The following is a 25,661-nucleotide window of genomic DNA, read 5'->3' on the forward strand; positions in this document are numbered from 1 at the left end:
ATTCAAATTGCGTTTAATTATTCGAGGCGCCTATACTCCCACCCCTCCACCCCAATTTTCTTTTGTGCGCTCACATCTGCTGCTTACACGCGGGAACATTCAAACCACCATTCTGGCTCCAGTTCACTCTGCCATGCCTGGGGCAGGAACAATGTGCACGAACCACTTTGAACAGTGAACAGATGCCCTAAATTCGGTTGAGCTTGTAGATTGGACTGTTTGAGTTCCACTCGTAGTTGTGGCTAATCTCTCACCAATAGTTTCAAATTAAAATCTCAGTATTGTGCGAGTCGTGAATTAATAATTTGTGACAGTGCTGTATGTTCTCTAATAATCTTGTATAGCGTGCAGTTGCTTGGCGCGTGCCCCGCTCTGCTCTATTGTTGCCCTTACGTGCGTCCACCTGGGCGCGTGCACGATGAGTCCAGACACAAAATACATCCTGTCTGCCGTTTAATTAATGTACCGAGTTATACAAAGTAACGCGACTGTATAGTCCGATCCAATAGAGTGGATATTAAGTTATCATTGTCTGTTTACAGTAAGCTTACTGTAACAAAAAAACGAGACCACACAACATAATCTTTATTTCAAGTAAAACATACATATAAAAGAATGGACACAATGACACACACACAAAAAAAAACATTTATTCATTCCTCTCATCCTTGCATCCCACTTTGTCGAAATCGCACCTATTTCGCCATCATAGCTATCTAAAAGTTATTTTTAAAGGTAGCTCTATTAGATATATAGGTATATTATGAAGTGTAGAAGTGAATGGTGCTATAGAACAAAGTTGATACAACAAGCCCAATTTATGCACACATTCACTTTTATTCCCTAACACTATTTTTGAAATCTTCATAGACTAGACTGCACAGACTGCTTGGTATGAGGATACATAAGAGGATATGGGTCATTTAGTTATTTAGTTACTCGCACTTTTTCCCGTAGGTTAATTTGCTGCATCACACAATCAAACGACGACTATCGTTAGGCAGTTTTGCCACAGTCTTCAATTTTGAAGGGGCCTCGAACTCACCACGCAGGCGTGACGTGTCACCCCCCCCCCCCCCCCCCCACCACCAGCAAGCCGGTCAACCATGATCTGCAGTGAGAATTGCCAGAGTTAGACTTTCTCACAGTCAAGCGCACTCAGTAAGCTCCCACACCCACATTCACGTCATCTGACGACACACGCAAGAGGTCTTCGCAACATTTCTATGCGCATGCTATATGAGATGCCAGCCCGTTGATTAATTTCAATTGTCTTAATTCAATCCGTCCATTCATTTTCTATATCGCTTATTGTGCATTTCTACTAATAGATCAAGTGTGTGTCACGGTCACCAATTACAAACATCAAATAAGAGACGGTGCGCGTCATTCGAGCAGAAATTCATCAAGCGTGCATGGTTGTAATCGGGACGGGACTAAATGAGCATGAATTGCTTCAACCCGCTTCCCTTTTCGACAATTCATGTCAAACAAAATGTGAAATGAAGCTCTATAAGTGTTGTACTTGCCGAAATGAACAAAATCAAATAAAAATTTCAACAAGGTCAATTTACTCGCTCTAAAATCAGTGCAATGAATGCAATATTTTTGCAGCATATAGGCTGAAATAAATCTATACTGTATATATACTATACTGGCAAATAAGAAAAACGTGTTAAAAACATAACCAAACCAAAAACAACTTACCAGCGCCCATGCTCTGTGGATAGAGCGTCCATCTCCTGCGGTCATCACACGCTGAGGGCTGCACTCATATTGAGCGCCCTTTTCCACAAGTTGCTCGTGGCTCACCCACGAGGGACGCGTCCACACCGTGGGCGTACACCACCATTGAGGCCACGCCCTCTCACGGCTCGGCTCAAGCACAGCCTGGAGGCTCTCCGCAAATATAATATTTATAAATAGGCTATATAATATGCACTCTTGGTCAACATTTTAAAATGTGGATTTATTAAAGCACTGGCTTGAGATCAGATCATGATTGAGCTTCCCCCTGAATGACCATTTGATTGCATGTATTCTGTTCTGGATACAATCTGAATCAAAACCTGCTATTACAAAGATAACTAGGAATTTTCAAATATAGTGATTGAATGAGCGTATTAGTGTTTTAGTTTACACTGCACATTATGCGTAACTGCAAAAATATTACAAATAGCTCTGGGATGCAGTGCCGGTGTCACTAAACATTGATGCATTAATAATATTTTAGCATTGTCGACCTTTTAAAGGAGCATAATTCATATAGGCCTTGTTGGATTTGTTTTTTTTTTCCTTTTTCAGAAATGATCATTTTTACCTGCATACACTCGTTTATGTCCCACCGGGTTAGCGCTTAATGATCCCCGTATAACATAGAGGTGTAACCCATCTGCTGCTTTTTGTTTGCATGGCTCGTGCTGCCCTCATGCTCTTCATAGTACCGCACTAGAGGGAGAATCCAATATTCACGCACCCCTCCAAAACTAAAATCAAACATATTTCCTTAAAATACACAAACATATATACATTATAATCTTTGCACCGAAACATTCACAAAAACCATAGCCACATTTCTTTAATAAAGTTGGAGACTTCAAGAGTGGCTTACTTGCGTCGCCTTGCACCAGCACCAGCTGTTTAGTTGCGTCATGCAGCTTGGCTTTTGGCTTGGCGAGCCGTCTTTTGAGAGATTCAAAATCCTGTCTGGACCCTCCCTCGATCCTACTACCTATACAGTGAATGTTTTTGCGTGGCCATCACGCAACCCACGCCACCCGTGATGCATCTCATTGTGTCTGCCGCACATCACCAGCCTTTGACGGTCACGCAATTTGATTCATCCACTATAATTCTTCGTGTACGAATGTGTGTGCGCGCGCGTGCACGTGTGTGTGTATGAATAATAACAGTTTTATACAATAACAATTATATAGCACAACAATTTGAGATATTAACGATTTGGGCCTAAATATACACAAGAGCCCTTATTTTTGCAGCATTTTGTAAACCTGCCGCATGATGCAGACCGTAACGTGGCTCGATCTAGATTGTGCGTATATGACGCAAAAATGGGGAATCAGATGCTGCAAGTGGCGTTGTTTTCGGCTTGGGTCGCCCCTTTGTTCAATTTAATCCAACAATATGTTTTTTTTTAAGTATCAAAATGTACAGTCATTTTTTTATTTCTCTTTCATATGAAATTGATTCGACATGCATATGACACATAATAATTTAAAATAGAAAAAATGAAAAAGATACTCATGTATTTTTTTAAATTGCATTTTACATTTTTAAATTATTAATTTAAGATGCGGCATATGGATGTGATTTGCAAATTATGCTTTTAAGCATTTTTACACTAACTTTAAGAATACATTTTTGGTTTGAACTCTAGGCTCCACTGATTAACCCGATTCTGCAGACATTAGAAGCATAAAAATGGGCGCATCATTTTGGTGCCGGGGCAAGTCTCGCCTTGCATAGACCGCGATGCGTGTTTTGGTGCACGAAGCTGACTCGCCCCCTATGCACCTGATAATTTGGTAATAAAAAAATGACTGTGCGCAACGTAAAGAGTGCATCTCCATTTTCGTGCTGGGGCAAGTCTGGTTTCGCTGTTCATGACATAATGCTTCACTGACGCGGCTTCCCATGCATACCCTCTGCGCTTCTCGCAATTTGGTGACAAAAAGTATTTTAAACTATTTAAAAACAAGTCTAAATTGTAACACAGGTACGGTATAACATTTTTTTGTGTATTTCCACGCGGATGTGTGTGGATTATATTTCATTTATAAATATGACAATAGAATATGAATATTTGATACGTGGCATTAGTGAGTTTATCACTGCAAATGGAGTGCATGTCAAAATTACAAACACGTTGTCTGCACAGGTCAAAATGAATTTGGAGTTAGCGACTGAACTGTGGTCAGTGCATATTGTCATGTAACTGGCTGAGAAATACTGATGATCAATAAACACTCTTATTGGTTAAATTAAACATAAATTCAACTCGAAATAAAATTAACGATGGCACACTGTTTGGTGTAGGATGTCATCATCCCCCCGTCCCTAAAATATATTTATGGCTTTGAGGTTTGGACGCCTCTGTGGAACCATGATGGGAATACGCCTGAGACTCACCCATTCTTTGGTTTGTTTCACGCCTCAATTCACCATCATGTAGGGCTCCAGATGGAGTCTGCAGACCCGCGGCTCGTGTCAGTCACATGCCACTCATAACACCAAAGCACTTACATGTTCTCAAAAATCAACAGGTTGCATACTGTACTGAATGGACCTTTTCATTGCAGAATTATTTTCAATCGATGTATTTATACTTTAGCACGTGAGATTATTTTAAAGGTGTAAAAAGTCTTTGGAGATTTTTGGGGGGGGTGTCTAGGAATAATTAATTTAAATTTATGTGGAAAACAAACACAATAGCTTGCATTTGGTTAAAAACAAATACTGTATATGTGTAGATACAGCTACCAATCCCCTCTCCTTATGGAGTCCCTGGAAGCCCCTTCATAATTCAACTTCTCAGCATGTCGTTCAACAAAAGATCACTGTGGTCTCGGCTTGCACAGATGGATACCCACGCTGAAACTAGGACAAAAAAAAAAGCCCCTAACTGAAGCCCCTCTCCTATTTTTTTTTTTTTTTTTTTTTTTTTTTAAATGTTGCTTCACCGAAAGGGACCTGTTCCCATGCTGACTGGACGTGGCCGTTAGTTGGGGCCCCATGGGACACGACGCGTGCAAAACTGTGCAGCTCATGGCCAAGACAGCTTGCAGCCGAGCTATGCACCGCGCGAGCAGAATGCTGCCGGGGTGCATAGATTCAAATAATTGTGTATGAAATGTTAACAAAAAGTTGTATTCCAGCTTGTAATCATTTATATATTTCTTAATGTATATACTTTCGTTGAACTTTTGAATAGTCGTACAACATAGGTTTACGCACGAATTAATACGTACTTGCGCTCTCCTCTCCTTGTGCTTGCAACATAGTTGATGTGAGTAGATATTTTACAAATCTTCCACGTCTTGGAACTCATTATCTTTCCATCTTCATGTGTTCTTTTCAGATTAATGATAATTCATTTTATTGACATTGTCAGTGAAAGCTACACTCAATAGTTTGTCTTCTAAATTGAACGTTTTAATTGCTGAAGTTGACATAAATTCGATAGGTAAAATCGCGCAAATACGCAGTTGTGTTTGTTGCAATACCTCCTTATATGCATGCAAGCAATAGCCAAGCTATTCAGCTGTCTTCTCTGGGAGATGATGAAGCGAGCGCAAGAAGGGAGGATGCTGATGGCAGAGACGTACAGCCAGCCCAGGGTGGGGGTGGAGAAGATTGCCAGAGCACAATCGGGGCGGAGGGAGCGATGCTTTGGCGGTGGCGCCTGATTCAAACTGTGGCTTGCCATCTGTTGCGTGGTTTTGGCGCGTGCCGAGCGCGTGAGTCCCACCGGCAACTCGGGGCTCTCTTTTGCGGAGGTGGTCGCTCAAGCCCATCGGTGCATGGTGAGAATGCATACAAACCTATATATAAAAAAAATCTTTACACATGAACTGAGTAACAATAATACAATTGACCGATGATAATTTCACATTTTTTATTAGCCAAATGTTTGTTCTTACCACACAACACGTTTGACACAATTCATAGTCGTCACCATGAAACAATTAAATAAGACCATGCGGGAATGGCTTAATTGTTTCTTAAATCTGCAGTTATGTTGCTGCAAGTCCATTCTCGTCACCGGTGTTCCAGTTTCTACCCAGGACCTCTTCAGTCAATACCTGACTCTACTTTCTCAACATTTATGCCTTTTTTAAACATAAAAATTATTAAATGCATATGCCTAGTTGTTTCTCACTACTGCACTGTCAAATGTCATTAGGTCCATGCAAATCACATGGGCATATCGTGCAGCCCCCAACCGCATTGTGTGTGAGGAACTGTAATTCGGCATCACTTTTGTATCACGTCACTACGTTGCCCCCCCGCCCCCAGCACAACCAGCCGCAGCATCCATACTGATAAACACGGACTGTGTTGTTGGCATTGGCAACAAGCATCTGTGGGGGTTCACAAGCAGATGTTAGATGGCGTGGCGTGGCTTACTGCATTTTAGCAATAATTTAGTCTTGCCATAGTGGAAACAAAGATCCAATGTGTGCGCCTTATGTGGTTCTCTGGCAGTAAAAAAAATATAAACACCTATAACACATTCATGTTGTGAACCCGAGAGATTTATTAAATTGTAATGTATATTTGTCCATCGTATAACAGTACAACAGCTTCTGAAAGACCACTACTTTTCACCAAAAGGCGAATGAAAATAAGAGAAATGTTGCACGGAATTTTGCTTTTCGTGTTCAGTCGTCTTCTTCACATCTTCAATCAGAAGATGTAAAGTGCAACAACATTGAATAAAATCTGCAATATGAGGCCATCCTGCAGCGACTCCACGAATGATCGATCCCTGCATACCAGCGCTTGGCTGCATGCTACCCGACCAGACAGATGGTCCAGAGAGGAGCGCATGTCATTAATTCATTTCCCAAAGGTCTTGAACCCCCAGCCCCCTCCTCCTGGATCAAACTGCGTAGTGGCTTGTGTCCCGCCCCCGCGACGCGCCGAAGGCACATAAATAGGAGGGCGGCACAGCTCCGCTACACACTTCAGCCTCAAATTCGAACACATCTCACAAGCACAAGTGGCCGCAAAATATGAGTCCCAGCATCACTTCCGAGGCCAGCCAGCCTCTCACTGTCAGATCTACCGTGGCCCAGAGGAAACAAGCCCACGAGCTGAGAAAGGTAAGGACAAGAAAAACACTGCTCGTGTTTTCAGAGCATTTTGTCTCCCTATCGTGAGTCGACTATACAGTTGCGCTTGAATAACACCTTATCGTTCATTATTTCTTCCAGACTCTCAAACCGCTGTTGGAGAAGAGGAGGCGTGCTCGTATTAATGACAGTCTGAGCCATTTGAAGAGTCTCATCCTGCCTCTGGTTGGCAAAGACAACGCGCGCTACTCAAAGCTAGAGAAAGCGGACATTCTGGAAATGACGGTCCGTTTCCTCAGGGACCTCCCGGCGTCGAAAGGTGAGATACTGACCATACAGCCCGAAAAATAGTCACCAATGTCCGTGAATAAGTGAATAATATTCAATATTTGCTTCCGATTCAGATCCCGCAGAAAGTTACAGAGAAGGCTACAAAGCGTGCCTCCAGCGGGTCTCCGCTCTGCTCCCTCAAACAAGCCTCAGCCAGGACGCGTGTCAGCGGGTCAGTGACTTTGTGCGGCGCTCCATGTCCGCCACGGTTACCCCGTCCTGCATGAACTGCTGCGCACAGACCTCCAGGGCATTCCCCCACATCCAACAGAGGCTGCTTAGCCTCAAGTCCGGCTTGAGCGCTATGAGGGCAGACAGCCAGCCGCAGTCGCAGCCGGCGGCTGCGGGCTCTCCTCCAGCGCAACAAGTCCCGCCTGCTGTCAGCGCAGACATGTGGAGGCCCTGGTAGATTTAATGGACACTTATTTAATGCCTTATTTATTTCGTGCCACTTAACATACGCAATGAATAGAAGAAAATTTGAGAGTTGCTGTATAGTCAATATAACCTAGCAATTGGTTCATTTTGGGTAAAATCGAGCACAGATCCCAAAGAAGCAGTATCGTTTTACATACGTTTTATTAATGCAATCCTCTTTGGGGTTTCAAGGGCACGGGTTGTCGACAACACTTTTGTAAAACCCTAAGGGTTACTCAGTTTGAGGTTTGCACGATGGACTTTAAAGTATTTTAGTCTGTGCAAAAAAATAGGCGGTAAACACTATGTGTTAAATATGTTGAGAGCATGCATGAAAATGTTTCATGAGATGTATCACTGGAAAAAGTCAATAAATGTGCATTAATAACACAAAAATGTTATGGTGAATTTGTGTTTTATGGTTTTGTGAAAAGCTGATAATGAGTAAGATGTTGGGTTTAGGAAAAAGGCGGCAAAATGCATAAAGCCACAGGTCAACCTAAGCCCATTGATGCTGAGAGCAGCTGCTCTATTGTTGCTGCATGAGGCGCCTCACTGCTTGCCGCCAATTCGGTGGGAAGAACTCTGAGGTCATTGCATGGCTGGGTGTGCACATGCAGCCCCCAAAACACACTCCAGCCTGTTGCACTTGTCATCAACTCCAATGCTATAGTTTTGTGATATTTCTAATATTTTTAAAAACAATACAAATTATTGTCTTGATATTTTAAGTACGATTGTTTGCCATTACGTTTGAGTGTACAGTTCTTAGGAAAATGCGAATTATACTTGGATGAGGTCAAACATGCTGACCAATCCAAAAATAATTTTTAAAACATAAGGGAAAACAGTTCAAATGTGCAAGGACAAACATTTTCCACAATAAAAAAAGACACAAGTTTTCTGATCAAGTCACCTTTGAATGTGTTGGATCCAGATCAATTCCTTTGTTTTTGTTGTAGACTGACAAAAAAGCTCAGAATTCCAGTTTTTGTTTTATGGCATTTACATGTAGATGGACCTTTTTGTTTGAAGCCAAGTGACCAGATGTATTGGAACAGACCCAATGAAATAAGGTTGAAGTGAATAACATTTCATATTTATAGTGGCTTAACGCTTATTTGCAATAACTGCGTCAACCCTGCGACTCATTGACCAGACTGTTGCATTTTTTTAAAATTTGTAATAGTTTTCAAGGCCTTTATTTTCAATTCTTCTTTTTGGAGGTTTCCCTCTTCAGTTGCCTCTTCAGGAGGTGAAATGAATGCTCTGTTGGGTTAAGGTCTTGGCTAGGCTTGGAGGCTATAAGACCTTCTACTCTCCCGCTGGTGAAGTCTTTTGTGTTGGCTGTGCGTTTTGGGCCATTGATGACACCTAATTAGTCCGGATGCATTTTTTTCATTAAATTACCAGACAAAATGGTTTTGTATATTTCATAATTCATTCTGCTGCTCCCATCATCAGTTACATCATCAATAAAGATAATTGACCCAGTTCCAGAAGCAGCCATGCAAGCACAAGCCATGACATGACCTGCAGCTTGCTTTACAGATGAGACCGTGAGATTTGGATCAGGAGCAGATCCTCTCATCCTTCGTGCTTAGGCCTTTCATCTTGGTCTCATGATTCATTACATAGAATTTGTTTCAAAACCTTTGTGGTGCTTCTCTGTGCTTTTTATACATGAATTTACCATCAGAGCCACTTACTTCGGCGTTTCAGACTTTAACTGATTCGTTTGCTTTTACGCAAGCCGTACAGGCAGCAACGCATAAGATTGGAAATACCTTAGATCTGGTATTATCCCGAGGACTTGCAACCTCAAATATAGCAGTACTGCCATACACCACTGTTTTGTCTGATCATTACTTAATAAAATTTGAAATTTTAGTTCCTTGTCAAAGAGAGCAATCAGAATTATAGCAGCCGTAATTTTAACTCCATGACTGCAACTGCGCTATCTGAGTTACTGTCGCTGGCAACCGCCATATTTCCTGCATACATCGGCCCTTTTGATAATCTTACAAATGAATTCAATGCGACATTGTTAAATGCTATCGACTCTGTGGCGCCGCTACATCTGAAAACTCGCCGTAGATAGCCTACTCCATGGTTCACAGATGAAACACGTACGCTTAAGCAATTATGTAGAAAGCATGAGCGCAGATGGCGTTTAACCAAACTTGGTTTTCCATCAGGCATGGCAGGACATCCTCCTGAAATATAAAGATGCGCTTATCTTAGCAAAAACTTATTATTTTTCGCAAGTCATTAATCTCAATAAAAACAATCCTAAATACTTATTTGATACAGTGGCAAAGCTAACACTACGCCAGCCGACCCCTGATAGCTCCTTCCACTCAGCTGACGAGTTCATGAAATTTTTTGCTCAAAAGATTGAATCCATTAGGGACGAGATCAAGAATACCATTCCAATCGCTCAGTCGAGACCGCCGTTTACCAGTGCTGATGATCATGCAATAACCCTCTCAAATTTTAAAAGCGTGTCCCTTGAAAGGCTTACACAATTGGTTAGTGCAGCTAAACAAACAACATGTTTACTTGACCCGCTTCCAGCCAAACTACTTAAAGAATTATTTCAAATTTTAGGACCGTCCGTCTTAAATGTAATCAATCTGTGCCGAAGAAACCTGCACCGTCCTGCTTCAATGACTACCGCCCTGTGGCACTGGCGCCCATCATCATGAAGTGCTTTGAGCGGCTGTTCATGGAGCACATCAAGTCCGTTCTCCCCCCCACCATTGACCCTTTCCAGTTTGCGTACCGTGCCAAGCGGTCCTCTGAGGATGCCATCTGCTCTGCCCTCCACTCGGCCCTCACCCACCTGGAGAGAAAGGACTCATATGTGAGGTTGCTGTTTGTGGACTTCAGCTCTGCCTTCAACACCATTGTGCCGCAGCGACTCATCTCCAAACTCGACGAGCTGGGCCTCAGTACCTCCCTCTGCAACTGGCTACTGGAGTTCCTCTGTCAGAGGCCTCAGGTGGTGCGTGTTGGCGACAAAATCTCCGCCAGCATCACGCTGAGCACGGGGGCCCCCCAGGGCTGCGTGCTCAGTCCATTGCTCTTCACCCTGCTGACGCATGACTGCTCTGCGACCTACAGTGACAACCGCATAGTGAAGTTTGCTGACGACACGACTCTGGTGGGTCTCATCACGAAGGGCGACGAGACTCGGTACAGGTCGGAAGTTGACCTTCTGACCACGTGGTGCAGGGACAACAACCTCCTGCTGAACGTCAATAAGACCAAGGAAATCATTGTTGACTTCCGGTAGGGTCACACAACACACCTGCCGCTGATCATCGACGGTGCTGTGGTGGAGAGGGTGAGCTGCACCAAGTTCCTGGGGGTGCACATCAGTGAGGACCTCTCCTGGTCCGCAAACACCTCGTCACTGGCAAAGAAAGCTCAGCGCCGCCTGTACTTCCTGCGGAAGCTCAGGCGTGCATGTGCTCCTCAGGCAGTCCTGTCTACATTCTACCGTGGCACCATTGAGAGCGTCCTCACCAGTTGCATCGCTGTCTGGGGTGGTAACTGCACAGAACTTGAAGGCCCTGCAGCGCATAGTGAATACGGCTAGTAAGATTATTGGTGCTTCGCTCCCCTCCCTGAAGGACATTTACACCTCCCATCTCGCCCGCAAGGCAACCTCGATTGCCAGTGATGTGAGTCACCCGGCTCACTCTTTGTTTGACCTTCTGCCCTCTGGGAAGAGGTACAGGAGCCTGCGCTCCCGCACCACCAGACTCGCCAACAGCTTCTTTCTCCAGGCAGTTAGGGCCCTGAACTCGCTACCCCCTTCTGCGTAGCGTGCGGCACTGTTGCGCTATTTTCGGGAATGTCTGCTGTACGCGCACTTGCTCCTTTTTTTTCTGCTCCTCTTATTTATTTATTTATTGTTGTGTTATTTATTCATTATTTATTCAGCACGCTTTTGTTGTACTTGTTTACTTGTTTGTCTGTTGTGAGCCATGTCTTGTCACCGTGGGATAGGGGGGAACGAAATTTCGGTTTCTTTGTGTGTCTTTGGCATGTGGAGAAATTGACAATAAAGCTGACTTTGACTTTGACTTTTTCATTGATTTTCATATTATGTATTATTTGTGCCCTCTCTACATCCATTGCAACCTGGTGACCCTGAAAGGGGGATCCTTCCATCTGTGGTCCCTTCTCAAGGTTTCTCATTTTCCCCTGGTAGGTTTTTTTTTGTTGAGTTTTTCCTTGCCCTTTTGGGAGCTTACGATCAGGGGATGCTTTGAGAATAATTGTCAATTTTTGTCTATGTGAAGCCCTTTGGGACTGCTTGTGATTTAGGGCTATACAAATAAACTTGACTTGACTTTAGCAAAATGGTCTTCCTATTTTTTTGCTGATGAGTCATTTGCTCCTTGTGGTATTACCTGCACAGTATATTTCTTCTCTCATTGTCAACAAACTATCAAAAAATACATCCAATAAATATCTCGCTTGTTTCTTCTGATTTGTGTCTGTTACTCCCTCCAAACATAGACACAAGTGGCTTCCTGTACAGTTGGTTTAATGGCTCGACTTGTTTAAATTTACAAAACACATAAATTTACAAAACACACACTCACAATCACACCTATGGACAATTTGGAGTGGTCAATCAGCCTACCATGCATGTTTTTGGAATGTGGGATGAAACCGGAGTACCTGGAGGAAACCCACACAGTCATGGGAAGAACATGCAAACCCCGCATAGGAAGGCTGGAGCCAGAATCGAACCCACAACCTCTGAATTGTGAGGCAGAAGTGCTTACCAGTGCGCGAAAGTACAGCAGCTACACTGGAAGATAGAAATAACTCAGTTGCAAAATGAATAGAAAGGCCATGCTGGAAGTTTTGAAAGTACAAAGAAAAATCTGAGATATGTTGTTAAAATTCTTAAATATTAGCTTAAATATAAAAATGTATTCAATGATTGTACTGGCAGTATCAGAGATTACTTTTTGTGTTCCTAAATGTGTTTTTGATGCTTATTTGAATTTAGTTTTACTTTTCCTAGGCTAGCACATCAGGTTTTTGAGATATTTTCTTTTTGTTTTTAAATTTAAATTTTTGACCTATAAATGTATCAGATTTACATGGCAACTACAGCCCATACCGCCCATCACCAAACCTTTGCATCCAGACGTACAAGAGTGTGAGTGGCAAGCTTGCCCAAGGACACGACGACACATGATTTGGACAGAGCTGGAATCAACAGCGGACCCTCTGCTTACTGGATGATCTGCTCTGTCCCTGTGCCATGGCCAGCGAATTGTCTCTACAGTATCTGTGTTCTGTGACTGACTGGCAAGCTAGTCCAGGATTTCACTGAGGAGAAAGTTGGCTACTCGTTCGAATTATTCAGCATTCAACATTTAAACCTTTTGAGTGGTGTTCGGGAGCGAATTTTAGAAAAGTGTGTGAATTTTATCAAACCATTGGTGTCAATCTGATCGGTCCATTAAAATCAGGGTGGTGGAAGCGCACCAGTGCTTGCCAATGTGGAAGTAGAAGATGACTCGCTGGAGTCCAAGAGTTGGCGTGTGCAAACTGTGTTTTTACAGTATAAACTGCAAGACTTCCCCTTGCGGATAATATCACTAGCCACATACGTGACGTGAGCAGTTGGCAATTTCCCACTGCACACACAATTATTTTATTTTTCAATCCTTGTGGATTTTTCAGATTTGAAACAAAAAAAATTGTAATCTCTCTCTCTCTCTCTCTCTCTCTCTCTCGTGTAACGTCAGAGCTCCAACTTGGTGTCGTGGAGCCACGCCAGCATCTCTGGTCCCAGGTCAAAGAGGCCGGCCTCCGAGGGTGGTCTATATAGGGGGCAGGTATTGATGATGTGGTCAGCTGTCTGCTCCGGGTCTCCGCACTCACATGCTGCACTGTCTGTTAGTCCCTACTGCCGCATTGACGTGTTGAAGCACCCAACACTAGGTCTTAAGCGGTTCAGTGTGGTCCACTGCTGGCGAGGTAGTTCGTCTCCTCCTATGGCGCCGTCTCCTGGTTCCCAGATGTAACGGTGCATGAGGGAAGGGCCAGCTGCCTCCCACTCCTGCTTCCAAGCTGCTGCCAGCCAGGCATCTCTGGAGATGTCTTCAGGGAAGGAATTGAGCATCTCTTGTGCTGCCATGTTGTAGGGGTGGCATGCCTTGAGTCTGCTTGGTGGAGCTGGAGTTGTTGTAGTGTTGTGCAGGATGTGCCAGTTGTTATTTTTTGCCTTCCTGGCGAGAACGAGGGTGGCAGCCTCCCGCCGAAGGTTGGCCGGCGCTATTCCCGCGAGGACACGCAGGAGGGACACAGGGGTGGGTTTCAGGCATCCTGTTATAGTTCGGAGGGTGTTGTTAATTTCCACATCCACCTTTTAGGCATGGGGGCTTCTGTTCCAAACTGGAGCGCAGTACTCTGCTGCAGAGAAGACCAGCGCTTGGGTAGACAGCCACAAGCTCTCCCACAATTTCCCACTGCACACACAATTATTTTATTTTTCAATCCTTGTGGATTTTTCAGATTTGAAACAAAAAAATTGTAATCTGTTCTTTCCCTGGTGCAGTGATTGATATTTTTTATTCTATTCTGCAATTACAAGACCTTTTTTTATCATTAACCTGTCTGCTTTCTAGTTCCATAAAAATAATACAAATCCAACAAGCATCAATGTTCCACAATGAGTTGTTGTTTTTGAGTTAAGAGCAGCAGTTTAAGAGTTTGTCTTTATTTTGGCTTCACCCACTAACTAACTGCAGCTTTGAAGACAACCACATTGGCACAAAACCAGCAACTCAAACAAACACTGTGAAAAAAAGTCAGATGGTGTTTTACTCTTGCTTCCCCCACTCCCTCCTTCATCCCAAAACCTGCAGCATGCATGTGACTTAATTCCTGTGAAGTGTTGGGACCTTGAGAGACAAAGGCTCCCTGTTATCCGGCTTGCACAGATGGGTTACAGACGCCCAATTTACTTGAAAAGACAAAAGGGGACTCTAACCGACAGCATAAAATGGGAGAAGAGGTGCCTCCCTCAACCCCCCTCTCGTGCAGTCCCTTCCATTAATCTCTCCATCTCAGCGGGACTGTGAGGGGCGCGTGCAGCAAGTGTGCCTCGCAAAGTGCACATCTTTGCAACAATGTACATATACCAAAGGAAAATACAAAAATCAACAAATGGCATTATGGTCTTGACAGGAAAAAAAAAGATAGAACAGTGCTGCTATATTTCATCAGACATTTTTTTTTTCTAATTTTTACAGTAAAACATTAAGAGTTACTGGTTTGGGTTGTGGGCATTTCATATTTTCTGACATTTAATTGAGCCCTGTCCAAATAAATGCTGATTTGATTCCACAAATGGATGATGTCACATTTGCATATTGCTAGCCTGACAGCATAATTTCCAAGGTTACTTTTGAATGTTAAAAACCCCCAAAACAAATTAGTTAAACAAAAGTCCACTTGCTTCAATTCGTCCTTAACGAATTATCATGACCTGCAACTGACAATAACAGAAAAAGCACAATTTTCAGCAAGCACAATGGCATTGGGAGAGAGACGGGCATTTGAGACATTTTGAAGCTGGGAAAAGAGAGGGGTATACGATTTGAGCTATTGCACAAATATTCGGCATAGCCTATATAATGGTTTGAAATGTTCTGAAAAAGAAAAAAACTGTTAGTGTACTGAGCAACTGGCCTCAAACAGTTTGGCCAAGTTAGTAGCAGCAGTTGATGACAGAAAGATGGTGAGAGCTGTGAAGAAACATCGAAAGACAACTCCACAGGGAAGGGGTTGATTGGATGCACATGATCCAAAACACGCAAGCTCATTCTTGTGTAAAGCATGATGGAGGTCGTGTCATGAAGTCTGAAATTTAAAAGAATCATTTTGTCTGTCAATTTACAGAAAAATGCATCCAAACTAATCAGGAGAAGCTTCATCAGCCTGACAATGATGCAAGACAATGACCTGAAAAACACTCCCAAGTTAAACCAAATGATTTCATGAGGGGTGAGGTGGTTGACCAAGTCAACCATCTGACTTTAACGCAATGGAGCATACATTTAACCTCCTGAAGCAGAGACTGAAGACAGAAAGCCCCAGCCCCAAACAAGATTTTTAAAAGGCTGAAGTAAAAGCATTCCAAATGAATAAAGCAACAGTCTGGTGAAGTCAACGGGTTGCAGCCTTGACGGTGTTACTGCATGTCTGTTCAGATATTTTTGCTCACTCAAAAAAATGTGTGGTTCCAAAATACAGGTGCTCTGTTGTGTGTTGTGTGTTTAACACAGATGTCAATACCATAAAACAAGGGCTGGAAATCTCATCTTTTTTCTCATTCATCATTTGATCTGAAGTATACAGTATTTTGTACAGTATACAACAAAACCATAAGGATTGACCATGCTGTTCCAATACTTTTGAAGGGGACTGGACCTACCTTGTTTATATGTTGTTACGGATCGGAATGGAGCAGGGTGGCCAAATGCAGCCTGGACCAGGGTTTATTGAAGGGAAAAGGTAGTTGGAAGAGAGGATAAGGGGAACAAACTAACAGAACCACCAAACTAACGTGACGTAACGGCCTAACAAATATCAATGGGACTAACCGACATGGCTGGGAAAAAAAAAAAAAAAAACAGAACTGACAGACGTGAAACCAGAAATAATCCGAAAGGGAGTGAGGGACAGGCAGACAAGACTTAAATACACGACAGGTAACGAGAGGCAGGTGAGGAGGTGAGGGTGATGACACTGATTGTGAGGTGACACGGGAGGGGATAGGCGATGCGTACAGAAATCATAGCAACGTGCACATAATAAAACAACCGGGGACGAGACGTGACATATGTTTGTGTCTTTCTTTCTTTCTTTCTTTCTTTCTTTCTTTCTTTCTTTCTTTCTTTCTTTCTTTCTTTCTTTCTTTCTTTCTTTCTAGTCTACATTTCTTTTCTAGTCTCCATACAAAATACTTCCTATGGCCTCTACCAGATTGAGTAAACAATATGCAAAAACATGCATCCCATGATTGCCTGGACGCCAAAATGGCTGTCAAGCTATATAATGCGGCACAAAGCCTCCATATCGGGGCTGGGGTGGGGATGGTAACGATTCGAATCAGTTGTACATTATAAACATGCAGATGGGGTAGCCACGCCAAAAGTGCTTGGGATCATGTGTTATGCGCGTAAAAAAAAAAAGACCCACACAATCGTGTGCGTGCCTGTGTGTGTGTGTGTGTGTGTGTGTGTGTGTGTGTGTGTGCGTGCGCGCGCGTCTGTAGTACGACTAACGGTGCTGGGATGTCTGCGCCGCAGGATGACTGCATGGATACAGGCTGAAAGAGAATGAGGGTGATCGGAAGGTGGGGGTGGCAGAGAGCCATCTGGTCACCGTGGCGCGTGCTGCACGCGTGGTTCCCCAGAGTGCAGCGGCATCTGATGGTTTGTCATACATCTTCAGTTATTGTTCGATGCTATTCTAACTTGAAACTTGCTGATAAGTACACAAATTTGGGAAAGCGCGACGCATAAAGGGTGGAATAAACCTTCCTCTGTCGGCTGAATTATCCATAACTTTGCAGAAATAAATCAAACGCGCAATCATTTCTTTTGAGTTATTTTCCAAAATGTGCTGCTGTTTTCTTTGTGTGCATCAAATCAGCGACGCCCCCGACCCTCCCGGTTCCAGCACCCGCCATTCTGTGCGTAGCGTTGGCAGCAGGACGCACAAACACCCTGCAGGTATTGCGACCTCGTCACCCCCCCACCCCTTTCAGGAACTGCATAAACCTCATATGCAAAACTATTGTTGTCAAAATGTGTGAGCAGATGTTATTTGGAAGTAGCGTGGCTTGGGTTTACTTGATGTAGCGTGGATTGGATTGGAGCAGGAGACTGGCTGCCTGCGGACCCTATTTCCATGCATGCACACAGGCTGCTTCAATACCGACAGCTGTATTACGCTGTCTTTTGTTTAAGTATCTATTTAATAAATGGGCACCCCGTGAAAACTATGTAGTTTACATGAGCAAACATCCTTTGGTATGAAACGCAGTAAAATGCATTTTATAATGAACACTAAAACAACAACACAAAGAGTCAATAATGCTTCATGTATTTTATATTTTTATACTATCCGAAATAAAATCAGAACAATTGAGTAAAATGAACTAATTCATTGCATTAGATTGGCTTTGTTTCATATTTAGAACAGTCTTGAGTCTACGCGTAAAAACGCCCCAAAAAAACCAACAAAAAAAGTGGTTACTATAGAATTACACACAACTATACAATCCGTATTGTTTTTTTACGACAAATAAAGTAATGTACTAAATTTGATGTACATGTAACTATTGAAAAATGGCATCTTCAAATGTTTTGTTGGTTGGTTTTGTGTGCGAGCAAACAAGTTTTACGCGTGGCGTCTGGGTGTGGATTATGCATATAGTTTTTGCTTATCATAATGCAGACACGCAATGCAGTTGTCACGCTTGGATTTAAGTAGAAGACAGATGGCTATCCTAATGTCCTAATAAACGTGAAGCTTTTATTCTGTTGTTTTCATCGAATGCGTGGCCAGTCACGACGTTTGGTGTTGGCTTGGGGGCGTAGCCATGACGCACGGGTACCGACGCCATGGACGCGGATATAAACCGCAGCCGCTGACGGTTGGACACAGTTTTCCGCTGGTATCTGTCGAGGATACATCTCCAGAACTCATAGGATGAAGAACATGTCTCCAAACATGACTTGTGATGCTCTAGCATCCTTTCCCGTGAAGTCCACCGTGGCCAAAAGGAAAGAAGCCCTAGAGCTCAGAAAGGTGAGTTGTCTTTCCTCATACATTTAAATGTGCTCAAATTTTCTCTATTTATTGTACCGCCACTAAACTTGGTTTATAATTTTCAGACGATGAAACCATTGGTGGAGAAAAGAAGGCGTGCTCGTATTAACGACAGCCTGAACCACTTGAAGGACCTCATTCTTCCTCTTACCGGCAAAGATGTATGTTGTTTTTAATTTCAGTTCCTTGAACATATTGTTAGATGTGAAATGATCAAAGTAAGGGTTTGGCTTGTTTGTTTTAACATTTGATTTTTTTTTAACATTTGCAGAAAAGTCGCTACTCTAAGCTGGAGAAAGCAGACATCCTGGAGATGACTGTGAGGTTCCTCAGTGACATGCCCCCTGTCCAAAATAAAAGTGAGTAGCCTGCTCAAAGAGCCTACTCACACGAAGTCAGAAATACAATACGGCTTTTTTATACGTTCATTCGTTGATTCAACAGCTCAACATAATCACTTGTATTTCAGATTCCACAGACAGTTACAAAGAGGGCTACAAAGCTTGCCTCCAGCGCGTCTCTGCGCTCCTTCCGAAAAGCAGCCTCGAGTCCGACGCCACCCGACAGGTGACCGACTTCATCCAGCGGTCCATGTCGGCCAATGTCAACAGGCAGTGCCACAACTGCTGCAACCAGAGCTCCGCGGCTTTCCCGCACATCCAACAGAGGCTTCTTAGCCTGAAGTCCAGCCTGGGCCACAAACCCGAGGGTGCGGTGCACCCAAGTGGAGCGCGCTCAGCTCCACAGCTCAACATTGCCCCCATGTGGAGACCCTGGTAGATTATTCTCGTCTAGTGGGTCCACAGCACGCCCTCGAAACGACTATGGCAGCATGTTATATACATGTACATATTACATGTCGACTTGTATAGGCCTGCGTTTAAGATTTACCATAAATCGACTTAGCTGAGTATTGTATACTTTCCCTTTTGCGTACGCGTCGGTTGTCTTGTATAAGTTGACATCTAGACTGTCGTATTTGGTTAAAACTCCGCATGTATGTTTTAGGTTAAATATTTGGTCTATTTTGATGACTGAATGATTAAGGGCTATTGAAACCGCCCTGTAAGACCCCAAGGGTCACTGTTAGTGAATTTGCACTGTATGATTTCAGTGTTGTAAATCTGTGCAGATTGATTTTGTGGACATATCATATCATGTCACTGCAGGTATCCCTTTTGGGATGTTTTATTCCATTTTACAGCATTTTTTGTGTTTGTGTAATGTTTGTATTTAAAAAAAAAATAAAACTTCGACGTCGTAGTGATGTGCACTTGTCTTTTTTTCCTCACACTGTAGAATTCTGTTTGTATAGTAGGCCTATATAAAAGTTAATGCATCCCTTATCATTACACAATGTCGGGACAACATCAAAGCATAAACACTTTGCTACACCGCATTGTACAGTTGTCCTCTGAAAACAAACACTGCAATTGGTTTATAACCCCCTGATCTAGGATATGCCATAAGTGTTTTTTTTTTTTTTTAATCCCATTTTGTGTGGCCAGCATTAATTTCTAGTTCTGTGCCAATGCTTTTGGATATGTGGGCGTATGTTTTGTCATTTATTACCTTAAATAATAATAATAAATAATACCTTACCTGAAATAAATTTTGTTTCGGCCTCGGCGTCTTCTTGTACTGGTGTCTGCTTCTCCCTAAAGGCCGCGAGTGTTATTGCCAAGGCGTGTTGCGTTCACGTACTCAAGAATTGCCTCGTTCAGAAGGAAGCTGACGGATGGACGCTGTTCATTGTTGGCGTGGCATTTCCAAAATAACCACCACAGATACATTTAATGAAATCGTGTTCGTGTTCAGCACAGCGTTGAGCAGTTCAATCGTGTTCAGCACATTGCGTTTCCTTATACCCGCGAGAAACATTTAGCGCTTCTTTTCTAAATTACTACTTACTTCCGTGCTGACTTAACTCCCGGATACTGTGTAAATGTCTTCGTTTTCACCATTGAACAGAGGACGTCCTCACCAGTATCATGTCAGTGATGAAGCCTCTCGAAGCCGCATCATCCTTTCAACTATATGCAGGTAGGATGTTTAATTGTGTTATGTTTATTACGACATGTTCGTCCTTTACTTCGTCATTCGGCATGTGAATACATGATCAGTGCATATAGGGAACTCACGTATGCCCCGACCGCCGTCCATCCATCGCGAGACTTTACTCGCCGGCTTAATCTACTTTATCTGTTTTGCATGCGTTTCATTTCTGTCTCCGTTATCATTGTTGGTGACTGCGTCGAAATGTTCAGTTATGGCGTAGTGCATCAAACGGGATGTGTTAGTGGATGATCAAGCATTTTTGTCGTCCTCGAGTCATATCATCAAACACACCTTCCCGTCAAACACGTAGAAGATGATGACACCACACAACATGATGCTTACGTCTTTATTGAACATGAAAATATGTATAGGTCAAAAGCTGGAGCAGAATGTGCATTTATGACTCGGCTTCATGTCCTAGCAGCACGTCCTGCGTCGTTGTACACTTGTTCACCAACAGGAGGCGCAAAGTGCCCCCCACCAACCACCACACTCCCTCACAGTCGCACATCAGTGTTAAACAGAAGATCAGTTGTTCTGCAAACACAATTTAAGATACATATTACGTATGTTCATTACTTCAGTTATCAGGTGTCGTATGTACTATCACAAAATAAACTTCGTGACACTGCTTATAGCTTATCTGAAGACGTTAAATGGGAAGTCACTGTTTTGCTACAAGAACGTCTGAGGAGCAACCACGTTTGCATTTTGTGTCCTCCTACACCTAATTTTGTGGTGTTGTGTGTACTAATGACACATTGAACTCGAGGCTCACTCCTTGCCCCTTTCATCTTTTTTCGCTTTTTCTTCTGTTTTTGGGTAAAAATATATAATAATAAACGTGTATGTGCCTCTTTGTGTCTATGTGAGGGTCCATATGCTGATACTGTTCGTACACATAATAGAGAAATATGCCATTTATTGATACTCCGTACATTTAAGCCTGGTCATGTTATATGGTACTGCCTGATGTATATTTATTTGAACATCACGTGGCAGTATTTGGTGTTTCAATAAGGTCTCAAGTAGTGGTTTGGTTTATTCTGAATATAAACATGATACATATTACAAACATAAACAAGCAAAAAAAAGTACCGTAATTTTCGGACTATAAGTGGCGTTTTTTTCCCCATAGTTTGGGTGGGGGGGGCGACTTATACTGAGGAGTGACTTGTATGTGAATTTTTTCACAAATTTTCAAAATTCCCCAAAAAAAGAAAAAAGTTAAACTGCGATAAACAAACCGCGATGTAGCAAGGGATTACTGTAATTTGAATTTCAAGTGACGTCAGTGGCGTGGCGCGGCGGTTGTTTACATAAAGGACAAAGATTCGATCACGGGATGACGAAAGGCCCCATGTACTACAGGCATCATTAGCGCCTTTGTTTGTAAGTGACACGGAAGATGAAGAGTTTGAAGGATTTAATGGTTTGGAGTAACACAGAAGGTTTGAAAAACTATTATGGCTTTTACGCACGCCCGGTCCTACTCTACGGAACTTTCTTTCACCTCCGTGGATTGAAGTCGGGGGCCGGCGCTCAGCCGGGTGGCTGTCCAGGGACGGTGGATGGGGCTCGGACATGGCTTTTACGCACGCCCGGTCCTACTCTGCGGAGCTCTCTTTCACCTCCGTTGATGGAAGTCGTGGGCCGGCACTTGGCCGGGTGGCTGTCCGGGGATGGTGGATGGGGCTCGGACATGGCTTTTACGCACGCCCGGTCCTATTCTATGGAGCTCTCTTCCGCCTCCGTGGCTGGAAGTGCCACCTCCGAGGATGGAAGTCCACGCCGTCACACACCTGGAAGTCCACGCCGGTGCTTGGGGCTGTGTGGTGGTGAACTATTTATGTTAGAGTTATTTGATATATTTTATTTCGTATAGCAACTTGTATCTGTTTTTATTGTTACAGTTCAGTACTTGTTGGCTCGTTGAACTCTTGTTTTGTTAAATAAAGAGCCGTTTACCAAACCCACGTCTTTCCTTGTACTTTGTTAATGCTATAATATAGTTATATACTAGATCTGTGGAATAACGATGAGGCTGACGTCAGGGCGCACGCGCAGCGTTGTTGACAAAGGATGAGGAATTTGATCGATGGATTTAATGATTTGGAGTGACACAGATGGTTCGATAATATTGTTGTTTATATGATAGTTATTTGATATATACTTTATACATCGTTATGTGGGTCTGTGGAATATTTAGAATATTTAGACATCAGCGGCGCGGCGCATACGCGACATCGTTTCCATAAAGGACGATCGATGGATTTAATGATTTGGAGTGACACAGATGGTTTTATAAACGTGTTATTTATGTAATAGTTATTTGAATAACTCTGAATGTTACGTCAGGCCCGTTCTCACCTCTTCGTTTGTGTTTATGTCACGTTAGCATACCTATCGTTTAGCCTGTTGTTGCTCGTTCATGTCTGTTCTTGGTGTTGGATTTTGTCGAATAAATTTTCCCCAAAATGCAATTTGTACTCCGGAACGACTTTTTTTCACGTTATTGTGCATTTTATGGCTCATGCGACCTATATTCCGGAGCGACTTTTAGTCCGAAAATTACGGTAAAACTAAATTAGCACACAACGTGGGTGTGTATAGCCATTCATTTTCTGTACCACTTGTTCACACCGGGGTCGCAGGTATACTGGAGCCTTTCCCAGCAGTAATCGGGCAGTAGGCAGGGGACACCCTGAACTGGTTGCCAGCCAATTGCTGGGCACACAGAGACGAACAACTATCCACGTTCCCACTCACACCTATGGGAAATTTGGAGTGTTCAATCAGCCTACTGTGCATGTGTTTGGGATGTGGGAGGAAACCAAAGTGCCCGGAAAGAAACCCATGCAGGCACGGGGAGAAGATGCAAACTCAACACGAGGAGGGCCAGAGGTGGAATTGAACCCTCACCCTCTGAACTGTGAGGCGGATGTGCTAACAAATCCTCCTCAATGCTACCCTGAAAAAAACATGTGTAGTATCATAAATAAATAAAACTTTGTGTATAATAAATCTGATTCTGTTATTTTGGTAGTACAGATTAATTTATTGCTTCCGTTTTGTTAAGAAATTCCCAGTCCATTTAAGATGTGACTTCAAGGTTCTTCTACTAACCTATAAATCACTGCATGGCTTAGCGCCTTCATATCTCGTCGACCTAGTCGTTCCTTATGTTCCGTCTCGTAACCTTCGTTCGCAAAACGCTAGTCTTTTAGTTACACCGAGGGCCAAGAAAATGTCTGCAGGGTCTAGAGCATTCTCTATTCGGGCTCCAGAGCTTTGGAATGCCCTACCAATGGATATTAGAACTACTACCTCAGTAGAAACATTTAAGACACGTTTAAAGACACATTTCTATGAGATGGCCTCTAACTAACTTGTAGTGGCCGATTTGGCCGGAGTTTGTTTTGTTCTCTCTGCCCACCCCCTCCCCGGCTCAAAAGCTGATAGCGGCTAGCTGGATTCTCGGGGACCAATTCAAGATGAAGAAACTGCAGCTCAACCCCCTTGAAGACACTGCCAGGACAGTCGCGGGCACCTCCGACATTCATTTTCATATTATGTATTACTTGTGCCCTCTCTGCACCCATTACAACCTGGCGATCCTGAAAGGGGGATCCTTCCATCTGTGGTCCCTTCTCAAGGTTTCTCATTTTCCCCTGGCAGGGGTTTTTTGAGTTTTTCCTTGCCCTTTTGGGAGCTTAAGATCAGGGGATGCTTTGAGAATAATTGTCAATTTTGGCTATGTGAAGCCCTTTGAGACTGTTTGTGATTTAGGGCTATACAAATAAACTTGACTTGACTTGAGGAAGAGGATCTTGAAAAAATAATGGCATATTAAATTCCAATCACAATAATGGTGGGGTCACAATTTCATTATTTTGTAAAATTGCTCAGCAGTCGTTGAGATAAATAGTTTTAAATTATTTCCTTGATGCCTATTGCTGTTCTGCTTTTCTAACAAACAGTGACATTTTTTGTCATCATGTGACTATGTAGAACAGGGGTGCCCAAACTTATTCAGCTCGCGAGCTACTTTTGAAATGACCAAGTCACAAAAATCTACCCACTAAAAAAAATATTAATTTTATATATATATATATATATTATATATACCGTATTGGCCTAAATATGAGACGACCCCAGTTATGACCCCCTCTTTTTCAAGACTCAAGTTTGAAAAAAGACTTTGAACACCAACTTTAATTCTTATACAGAAAATAATTACATCTGAAACAAATGATTATAACATTAAAATTCGAGAGAAAAAGCATGTTATTTTGCCTCATTCAAATCATGCAAAAACTGTCTATCACATCTTAATAACATTTAAATATGTAAACTAAAGTGCAATCACATTTGTAAATAAATAAACATTTGTTGAAATGTAAATCAACCAGTCTACTGTGATAAAACAACAAAATTGCATTAACTGCATTAACCATCAAAGTGAAGTCTAATTGTAACTGTAGTCTTGAAACAAATCTGAATAAGGAAAAACATTGCAATAAAATAATGCAAACTGCTACCGCTATTGTTGGAGAGCCTGAGGACTGTGTAGGGCAGTGGTTCTTAACCTTTTTCCTTGTTCGCACCCCATTCAATTCACCAACCAGTTCTCGCACCCCTAACCCTAATCCTAAATAATTATTATAATAAGAATTGGTTTACTTTACAGCTATAAGGCTTACCGTAATTTTCGGATTAAAAGTCGCTCGGAATATAGGTTGCATTAGCCATAAAATGCAGAATAACATGAAAAAAACATATATAAGTCGCTCCGGAGTATAAGTCGCATTTTGGGGGACATTTATTCAACAAAATCCAACACCAGGAAGACATGAACGAGCAGCAACAGGCTAAACGATAGGTAAGCTAATGTGACATAAACACAAACGAAGAGCTGAGAACGGGCCTGACATAACATTCAGAATTATTCAAATAACTACTACATAAATAACACATTTATAAAACCATCTGTGTCACTCCAATTCATTAAATCCATCGATCGTCCTTTATGTCAACAATGGGTGCATGGCGCTTGCACTTCAAACTATTCCACAGGCCCATAAAACGATATATAAATTATATATCAAATAACTATTACATAAGCAATAATATTATCAAACCATCTGTGTCACTCTAAAT

General features: G+C 42.6%; 3 protein-coding genes and 1 long non-coding RNA gene across 4 annotated transcripts in view; 3 read left to right on the top strand and 1 right to left on the bottom strand.

The window, feature by feature from the left end:
* Positions 1–5,150: 5,150 nt before the first annotated feature.
* Positions 5,151–20,761, bottom strand: LOC148401429 (uncharacterized). The gene is made up of 2 exons (XR_015857319.1): positions 20,046–20,761; positions 5,151–5,561 (listed from the first exon to the last, which is right to left on the bottom strand). It is a non-coding gene; the product is annotated as an uncharacterized LOC148401429 (long non-coding RNA).
* On the top strand, positions 6,348–7,917 carry LOC148401430 (transcription factor HES-2-like). Its single transcript, XM_088369999.1, has 3 exons — positions 6,348–6,845; positions 6,957–7,134; positions 7,220–7,917. The coding sequence occupies exons 1-3, from the start codon at positions 6,756–6,758 to the stop codon at positions 7,552–7,554; spliced, it is 603 nt and encodes a 200-aa protein (XP_088226125.1). The 5' UTR covers positions 6,348–6,755; the 3' UTR covers positions 7,555–7,917.
* LOC148401431 (transcription factor HES-2-like) lies at positions 18,267–19,697 on the top strand. Its single transcript, XM_088370000.1, has 4 exons — positions 18,267–18,422; positions 18,509–18,604; positions 18,715–18,802; positions 18,913–19,697. Exons 1-4 carry the CDS (start codon positions 18,324–18,326, stop codon positions 19,221–19,223), a joined length of 594 nt encoding a protein of 197 aa, XP_088226126.1. The 5' UTR covers positions 18,267–18,323; the 3' UTR covers positions 19,224–19,697.
* acot7 (acyl-CoA thioesterase 7) overlaps positions 20,159–25,661 on the top strand; it is a 37,909-nt gene continuing 32,406 nt past the window's right edge. Inside the window, exon 1 of the mRNA XM_088369997.1 lies at positions 20,159–20,486. Coding sequence (XP_088226123.1) covers positions 20,389–20,486 — 98 coding nt within the window. The 5' untranslated portion in view covers positions 20,159–20,388. The remainder of the gene's footprint in view (positions 20,487–25,661) is intronic.

This window comes from Syngnathus floridae, chromosome 2, assembly GCF_059516105.1.
Source record: "Syngnathus floridae isolate MCC-2025c chromosome 2, RoL_Sflo_1.0, whole genome shotgun sequence".
NCBI lineage: Eukaryota > Metazoa > Chordata > Actinopteri > Syngnathiformes > Syngnathidae > Syngnathus > Syngnathus floridae.

What these genes read in the sequence shown, in the direction of transcription:
- LOC148401431 (XM_088370000.1), top strand. Translation starts at nt 18,324, where the DNA reads ATGAAGAACATGTCTCCAAACATGACTTGTGATGCTCTAGCATCCTTT. An exon ending in AAGCCCTAGAGCTCAGAAAG is followed by an intron (nt 18,423 to 18,508) that starts GTGAGTTGTCTT and finishes TATAATTTTCAG; the next exon opens with ACGATGAAACCATTGGTGGA. An exon ending in GCCCCCTGTCCAAAATAAAA is followed by an intron (nt 18,803 to 18,912) that starts GTGAGTAGCCTG and finishes CTTGTATTTCAG; the next exon opens with ATTCCACAGACAGTTACAAA.
- LOC148401430 (XM_088369999.1), top strand. Translation starts at nt 6,756, where the DNA reads ATGAGTCCCAGCATCACTTCCGAGGCCAGCCAGCCTCTCACTGTCAGA. An exon ending in AAGCCCACGAGCTGAGAAAG is followed by an intron (nt 6,846 to 6,956) that starts GTAAGGACAAGA and finishes TATTTCTTCCAG; the next exon opens with ACTCTCAAACCGCTGTTGGA. An exon ending in GGACCTCCCGGCGTCGAAAG is followed by an intron (nt 7,135 to 7,219) that starts GTGAGATACTGA and finishes CTTCCGATTCAG; the next exon opens with ATCCCGCAGAAAGTTACAGA.